The 9,041-nt window shown below is 39.3% G+C and overlaps 1 protein-coding gene across 1 annotated transcript; it reads left to right on the top strand.

The window, feature by feature from the left end:
- The first annotated feature begins 310 nt into the window (after window positions 1-310).
- LOC121050605 lies at window positions 311-1,801 on the top strand. The gene is made up of 2 exons (XM_040511337.1): window positions 311-336; window positions 661-1,801. Exon 2 carries the CDS (start codon window positions 662-664, stop codon window positions 1,799-1,801), a length of 1,140 nt encoding a protein of 379 aa, XP_040367271.1. The 5' UTR covers window positions 311-336; window position 661.
- The last annotated feature ends 7,240 nt before the right edge of the window (window positions 1,802-9,041 follow it).

Here is a 9,041-nt window from a genome sequence, read left to right as displayed (position 1 = left end):
TACCTAGCAGCTGCCGAGTTGCTGCCGAGCATCTGTCGACACGACTTTCCGACAACTTTTCCGGCGACTTTTCGGACACTTTTCCGGCAACTTTTCCGGCGACTTCCGGACACTTTTCCGGCGACTTTCCGGACAATTTTCCGGCGACTTCGGACACTTTTCCGGCAACTTTTCCGGCGACTTCCGGACACTTTTCCGGCGACTTTCCGGACACTTTTCCGGCGGCTTTCAGACAATTTTCCGGCGACTTTCCGACACTTTTCCGGCCACTTCCGGTGACTTTTCCGGCTATTCTTGGGCAACTTTTTCGGTCATTTCCGACAACACTATTTCAAGGTATTCTTTACTAAAAGTTCCCGCTTTTGAGTTTTATTTATTTATTTTTCTCCTCCTTTTTCTTTTTGGGAACTTACAATTAAAAAGCGGAATTATAGAAATTCACGCTAAACGAACTAAGAGCGTTCGTAGTCAATGAACTAAGAGTGTTCATAATATTCGGACTAAGAGCGTCCGCAAGCATCGATTTATGACCCTATTAAACATCATTGTTTCGGTCTAATCCAAATATTGATTTCTTGGTAGCATAGCTCGGAAATCTTATTATTTCGTGGAAGTTTTAAACTCCGAAACTAATACATCTTTTTCTTCTTATATTTCAAGGATGTCGAATGAACCTAGACTCGATTTTCAAATCCTTGACTCAACTGGTTCGGATTACCATAGTTGGAGAACCGACGTTGAGAACCATCTCACATCAAAAGGGATATTGCCCATAATCCAGGCACCAAACGCGGGCCTTGTGTTCCAACGAACACCCATAAAGCATGCACAAGCAATTATCTTGATGCGACGCCATATGGACAAAGCACTCAGATTGGAGTATATGTCCATCAAAGATGCAAGGGAACTATGGGTAGCGCTAGAAGAGCGCTTTGATAATATCCAAGATTCCCTCCTCCCTGACTTGAAGATTCAATGGAACAATTTACGCTTCTCCGACTTCAAGTCTGTTGCTGAATACAATTCAGAAGCTCTTCGGCTAAGAGCCATGCTGAAGTTCTGTGAAAAACCTCTCACAGAAGAAGAACTGATTGAGAAGACTCTCTCCACCTTCCCCGTCGCAGCAATTATACTATCAAAGCAATATCGCACTGAATATAATGCTGGACGACTTACTAAGTTCAATGAACTTATCAATATTTTGTCGGTAGATGAGAAGCACGACAATATCCTTGTAAAGAATTATAATTCAAGGCCCGTAGGAACCAAAAGCGTTCGTGAGGCGAATTATAATGCACCCAAGAAAGGGCGCAAGGAGCGGTACCCTACTAATAAGGGGCATGTATACCCTAACAAGGGACATGACGGACGCATGGGTCCATACAACCGCCCCAATAAGGAAGGAAACCGCAACTTTGGAGCTGGCACACGTGGTGGCAAATCCACACGTGGGAGAGGAGAATATAACAACACCATGGGCCGTAACACTATGGGCCGTGGAGGTCGCATAATACGCCGTGGTAGTAGCAGCAACAACCCGCCTAGGGAATATCCACAACGTGCACCTCAAATAAAGAAAGTCAACCACAATGACGTGTGTCATAGGTGTGGATCAATCGAGCATTGGTTTAAGCAATGCCAAGCAAGTACACAACTAGCTGCAAGCTACAAGGAGTACAGGGAAATGAGGGAGCAAGAAGCTCACCTTGCTGAAAAAGATGATGGTGAAGATGTAATTCTCACCATAAAAGACTTCAAAGCTGGAAATGAAGAGCACGAGGATGCCGCAGACTTTGATTAAAATAGTCTTTTCTGTTTTCCAATAAAACGGCAAATGTGCCTTAGTCAAATAACAATTGTATTGACTCTTTCTTATGTGGCGTACTCAATGAAGTATGATGTCTAGGCAAGTAATTGAGATCATGGTACTTAAGCGAGCCTCGCTCCACCAACATCTCTATACTTACCTGGTCATATTTTATTGAAATTACCAAACGGATTGAGCAATTACAATTTGTATAAAGTTTGATTTTATATTGGAATAAACTTTGGAAACTTTGTTGTAATCATTGACTATTTTCCCTATTAATAAAGTATCGCATTATCAATGTCATTGACATGTGTTAATATTCCGAACTTTATTTTTCAGTATGTCTCCGGGAGAATTGGAATGCCTTCTAGATAGTGGCACCACACATACTATATTACGACATAGGCAATTATTCTTATGGATGACGCCTAGTCAATCTTCAGTGACCACGATGGCAGGACCATCTAAATTGATTCATGGTCGTGGACCAGCTCAATTTCTATTGCCGAATGGCACAAATATTAATGTCGCCGAAGCTTTATATGCTCCAAGGGCTGGAAGAACCCTATTAAGTTTTAAAGATATAAGAGCCAATGATCTTCATGTGAAAACACATTGTGAGAATGGACAAGAGTTCCTTTACATCACCTCTAATAACTACGGAAATACACGAGTATTAGAGAAACTCATGTGTCGCTCTAGTGGATTGTACGCAACCACTATTAGAGTCATTGAATCCAACCATGTCATGAATGAAAATTTATGGGATTCCGACACATACAGGCTTTGGCACGACCGTTTGGGACACCCAGGTCGTGATATGATGATCCGTATATTAAAAACTTCACACGGACATCCATTCTTTAAAACAAAGAGGAATACGAACCAAAAAGAGGTTCAAAGAATTACTTCTAAAGCATATCATTCGTTTTGCAAAGCTTGCTCTTTAGCAAAAGTAGGATCGAGACCATCCTATGCAAAAGACATTAAAGAAAATATACCATTCTTGCAAAGAATACAAGGTGATATCTGTGGACCTATCCATCCAACTTGCGGACCATTTAGATATTTTATGGTGTTGGTTGATGCATCGACACGTTGGTCACATGTCGTGCTCTTATCCACAAGAAATGCTGCATTTGCTAAACTCCTAGCACAAATCATTAAGTTAAGGGCTCACCACCCTGATCATCCTATTAAGTCAATTCGTCTTGACAATGCTGGGGAGTTTACATCAAAAACTTTTGATGATTATTGCATGTCCATTGGGATCGAGGTTGAACACCCTGTCCCTCATGTACATACCCAAAATGGTCTCGCAGAAGCTGCCATTAAAAGACTTCAAATGGTTGCTAGGGCATTGGTTATGCGCACCAATCTCCCTATTTCTGCTTGGGGCTATGCAATATTACATGCAGCTGTGCTTATTCGTCTAAGGCCCACTGCCACCCAACCTTTTTCTGCATCCCAGATGGTGACTGGGTATGAGCCTAATGTCTCACATTTACGCATATTTGGGTGTGCAGTCTATGTGCCAATTGCGCCACCACAGCGCACTAAAATGGGTCCTCAAAGACGATTAGGCCTTTATGTTGGTTATGACTCTCCAACCATAATCCGCTACATAGAACCCTTGACAGGTGATCTATTTACCGCTAGATTTGCTGATTGTCACTTTGATGAGACAGTCTTCCCGTCTTTAGGGGGAGACATGAACATAACTAATGTTCAACAAAAAGGACAAGAATTGTCGTGGTTTGTCCCCACTTTGTCTCATCTTGATCCCCGAACTGCATAATCTGAAAAAGAAGTGCAGAGAATTCTCGATCTTCAGAACGTAGCAGAATCGATGCCTGATGCGTTTTCTGATATCGCTAAAGTGACAAGATCACACATACCTGCTGCAAATACACCTGCAAGGATTGATGTCCCTAAAAGACATAATGCCGTCTCAAAAATACATGAGAATGGCGCCAACGTTCCCTCTATGGGTGACACATTGGCTAGGCCCATGGCTCCTGCCAGGAAGCGCGGGAGACCTATAGGTTCGATGGATTCTCGCCCAAGAAAGAAGGCGAATTTGGCACAAAATAATAATCCATTAATCATAGATATGAATAATCCATCCCACGAGAATATTCCGGATTATGGTTATGTCCAAGAGACACCATTGGGGGACGCTCCAATGTCAGAACCAACTCCAGAGAATAGAGAAATCTCCATAAATTACAATAATGTATATGAGATGATGGATAGAAATTCTATGGCAATTGATGATGCGTTTGCATATCATGTTGCAAAAGGAATCATAGAATATGATGATATCGAACCTCGCTCTGTTGAAGAATGTCAACGAAGAGCGGATTGGCCTAAATGGAAAAATGCGATCCAGACTGAATTGGATTCACTAACAAAGAGACAGGTATTTGGGCCTATAATGCTGACACCACCAAATATAAAGCCTGTTGGCCATAAATGGGTCTTTGTTAGAAAACGTAATGAGAAAAATGAGGTGATGAGATATAAAGCCCGCCTCGTGGCGCAAGGTTTCTCACAACGCCCTGGAATCGACTACGAGGAGACATACTCTCCCGTAATGGACATTATAACGTTCCGCTACCTTGTCAGTTTGGTAGTTTCCGAAAAACTTGACATGCAGCTGATGGATGTAATTACAGCATATCTCTATGGGGATCTAGATTCAGAGATATATATGAAGGTTCCGGATGGACTTCAATTACCAAAATCAAGTGGCTCTAAACCACGAAGCGCGTTTTCAATAAAATTAAGACGCTCACTATATGGATTGAAACAATCCGGACGGATGTGGTATAACCGTCTAAGTGACTACTTGATTGGAAAGGGATATATTAACAATGAAATATGCCCTTGCGTGTTCATTAAAAGAACAAGTTCCGGATTTGCAATTGTAGCAGTTTATGTCGATGACATGAACCTAATTGGAACTCTAAATGAGTTAAAGGAAACTGCTAAATATTTGGAATCCGAGTTTGAGATGAAAGATCTTGGGAAAACACGGTTTTGCCTCGGAATAGAACTCGAGCACCGAAGTGATGGGATTATGATCCATCAGTCAGCATATACTCAAAAATTACTAAGGCGCTTTAATGAAGATAAAGCAAAGCCTGTAAGTACTCCCATGATCGGCCGAAGTCTTGAGCCCACAAAAGATCCGTTTCGTTCAAGGGATGAGGACGAAGAATTATTAGAGGCTGAAGTACCCTATCTAAGTGCGATAGGCGCATTATTGTATTTAGCACAATGCACAAGACCAGATATCTCATTCGCAGTGAACTTGTTAGCTCGACATAGTTCTGCGCCAACACGCCGCCATTGGATTGACATAAAGACAATCTTTCAATACTTAAAAGGTACGATTGATATGGGCTTATTTTATCCCTACAGAGAGAAAATGAAAGACGGAAGATTGGGATCAGACCCTATGAGGCAAAAAGCCACCTTCCGTAATACAGACGCCGGCAACACCATCCATGGTGACCGACGTTCTCCTCCTCCCCTCCATCAAAATAAAAATAATGTTTTGATGGGCTTTGCTGATGCAGGGTATCTCTCTGACCCTCATAAAGGTCGCTCCCAAACAGGTTATGTCTTTACCATGGGAAGCACGGCGATATATTGGAGATCTACAAAACAGACACTTGTCGCTACTTCCTCAAATCATGCAGAGATTATTGCTCTACATGAAGCTGTGCGTGAATGCATATGGCTAAGGTCTATAAATAGACACATTCGAGGAACTTGTGGTTTGAAGTTTGCCACAGATAAACCTACATGCATTTACGAAGATAATGCAGCTTGTATTGAGCAAATGAAATTAGGTTTTATCAAGGGTGACAATACTAAACATATATCACCGAAATTCTTCTACAATCAGCAACAGCAAACACTTCTAAACATTGAAGTAAATCAAATCCGATCAGAGGATAATGTAGCGGACTTATTTACTAAGTCGTTACCAAAAACCCCTTTCGAGAAACATGTGAAGAGTATCGGATTAAGAAGATTATCCAAACTCTCATGATCTTCAGGGGGAGTCTAAATCAGGGGGAGTATCTGGAAACAGACTCCACACTCAAAGCGCGTTGCACTCTTTTTCTCCTTCGACCAAGGTTGTTTTTTCCCACATGGTTTTATTACTTGGCAAGGTTTTTAATGAGGCAATTTCGAAGCGCACGACTTAGACAAATACTATCAACATGAAATATCCAAGGGGGAGTGTTGTAGTATATATGAAACATGTTGTATTGTTCATAGTATAAAATGTCTATGTCATGTATAAGATAGGTATTTTAGGTATAGTGACTTATGAGTCAAGCTTTATGCCAATGGGGAACAAGTGTGGCAATCATCATCATCACAACCACAATGTGAAGCTGCAAATGAAGAAGCCACAAGATGAGGCTACAATTGAAGATGCCATCAAGTTGTATCATTAATTACTTCAAAATGTATCCCTATAAATACCTCCTTTGAATGAAATGAAAGACACACTTGAATCTCTGTTCTCTCTCTCTCTCTCTCTGTTAAATTTACATTGTCCTTAAACAAATTGTATAGGTAAGTTCCTTCCACTTTCAAAGAAAAATTCTCTGATAGTTGGGTACATGTGAAGCTATCACCAAGTTAGAAAACGTACTATTCAAAACCAAACATATATTTGTTTGAGCTACCCATCAAATGCATGTAATATAACTCAATCAAGATGAATTCAACATTGGTAAAAACCCAGAAATCTCACTCTAGGCCTAACATGCATGCATTGAAAACTAAGTGCTTACTTGTCTTTCTTTGGAGGTCTCTGGCTAGTTCATGCAAAAAACTGGCTTTCAAACGCACAGGCACTCTCTATTTTTGAAAAAGGAAAGTACTCTTAACCGGGAGAGCTTGTCTTGCTTCTTATACTGTTTTTAATGACTGACATGTGCATATCATCACTACCGATCATATTTTTTCTGTAAAACCTGCACTGGATGGAGCTGTAACAATTATTGAATGTAAAAGTGAGAAAATCAATATAGGTAGCTACTAGGCCAGTTGTGTAGTTCAGAAAGTTCACTCCCCAAAGCCAATGTTCTTTTCCCAACAAGAAGTCATATGGTTGTTACGTACGCTTCATCCTCATAAGTTAAAATATGCTACAATGCTACCATCTCTTATCAAATATCAACTACTGTCATTACTGTGCATTCTGCTGTCTGCACTTTCTCTTCTGGAGAATGATTTTTGATGCAGTGGTATTGACTATTGAGAATCGGTTACTATCATGAACTCCGTACTACAACCACAGCTAGTGAACACCATATAATTCAAGTGAAATAGAGCAATGATTAAGGAGCTAAACTAGATTACTGCATTAATGCAGTTTGATTTGGTTTGTAACTTTGTATACATAAATTCATCATACATTTTACAATGCAATTATATTAGTCCAGCTAATAACCGATGAAAGATTAGGCAGCTCCTCCTTCAACCAAATCCCCTGTTAACCTGCTTATGTCTGTTCTTATTTCAAATTTTCAATATAATATTTTGACTTTTCACCTTTCTCAGTGATCATTTACAAGAATAATTGTTAAGTTTAAAATAATGTTCTTTGTGAGAACAAGATCAAGTTCTCAAATAAACTTCACTGGCTGCTGGCTCTTAAAAATATTACGTAACTCTTTCAGGCATTTTGTTGAACATATTATCTGCAACTAACCATGCAGAAAACAAAAGGCACAAATTTAAATAAGAAAGCTAATTTCTTTACAGTCAATGGACACCGCTTGACTGGGTTTGGATGAATCAAATATATAACTTTAAAGTCAAATCCTCATCTTTTGTTCCACCTTGGCCGCTACGAATTGCATGGCTTACTTGCTTAGCACGTATTAGAGCAATGACATTTCATTGTTCCCATATTCTTCGGGAAGGAAATACGGTGGCTGATAGAATGACAAACATGGGCTTACTTTCTTCATCCCTGGTATGACATGTTTCTCCTCCGCCTAATATATCTCCTTATCTTCTTATGGATGATTTGGGATTCCCTTACCTTCGCCATGTATAACTCTCTTTCTTGCATGGGTTGATGTTGGGCTTGTTTTAATAGTTGGAAGTTGGGTAAATTTGAGGTTCTGCTTCAATCTTTTCACTTCCTTTTGACTTTCTTTCTAGCTTTTGGGGTAAGGTTTATGTCCCCCCCTTCTTTAGGTTGTATTTTCTTTTTTATGTTATTAATAAAATAATAATAGGGGGACGGGCGGTGGGTTCCCAGAGTGTGGCAAACCCCTCTCCTTGGGGATTGAGGGTGGGACTTGTTCCCTACATCGTTTGCCTCCGAGGAGCTAATATCGCCTAATCCCTTATTCCAAAATATATATATATATATGATAGTATGATATAGAAACACTAGATAAATTTAAAATATATCAATGACTCCACACCCACCAACGACCTACCCATGTTACTTGGTAGTATAGAGTGAGTGATGGTAAAAGTTAATAAACATATCTGGTAACGGAAAATAATGATATGGCAGAGATAGTTCTCGTGGGTTGCAGAGAGGACCCCATAGGTTGCAGCACGCATTCTCGAATTTTGTCTAGAAACCAAAATGGATTGAGAAATTACCCAAAATTTTTAGGAAAATGCTTCAGACTCCAAATATTTATACTAAAATTGAGTACCAAATTATGTGGCATACACCACTTCATCAATATCATTCCATAAATTTCAATGACATGGATTTATTTATTTTCAATTTAAAAATAGAATGTTTTTGAGAAAATATTTTGTATATTATCAAAACCCTAATGTTTTACAAAAATCAAAGCAATTACAAATATAATTACACTACTTCTCGTGAAGAGCAACCAATTTTATTCATTGGCTTCATCTTGCTCAAATGGGAGAAAATGATGAAGAATAAAACGGACAAGGAGACCATTGATTCTTATCCAATTCTTTATTTAAAGTCTATTATTGATAGGAGCATTTTAATGCGACGTTTTAACTGCATTTCCCTACATTTCTTACGTTATTTCCTTATTAAAACCTTGTTTAGGAAAGTTTCCATTCTTTGATTGGGAAAGTTCCTATTTGTAGAAAGTTTATATTTTTGTAGTTTCTATTTATCATTTTTAGTAAGTTTCCATTTTCAGTTTAGGAAAGTTGCCATTTTTCATTTTAGGAAAGTTTCTATTTT

This window comes from Rosa chinensis, chromosome 7, assembly GCF_002994745.2.
Source record: "Rosa chinensis cultivar Old Blush chromosome 7, RchiOBHm-V2, whole genome shotgun sequence".
NCBI lineage: Eukaryota > Viridiplantae > Streptophyta > Magnoliopsida > Rosales > Rosaceae > Rosa > Rosa chinensis.
The sequence above is the reverse complement of the archived record's forward strand: the minus strand, read 5'-3'. Positions and strand labels throughout refer to the sequence as shown.

Excerpts from the sequence above, each read along its gene's own strand:
- LOC121050605 (XM_040511337.1), top strand. The coding sequence starts at position 662 with ATGTCGAATGAACCTAGACTCGATTTTCAAATCCTTGACTCAACTGGT.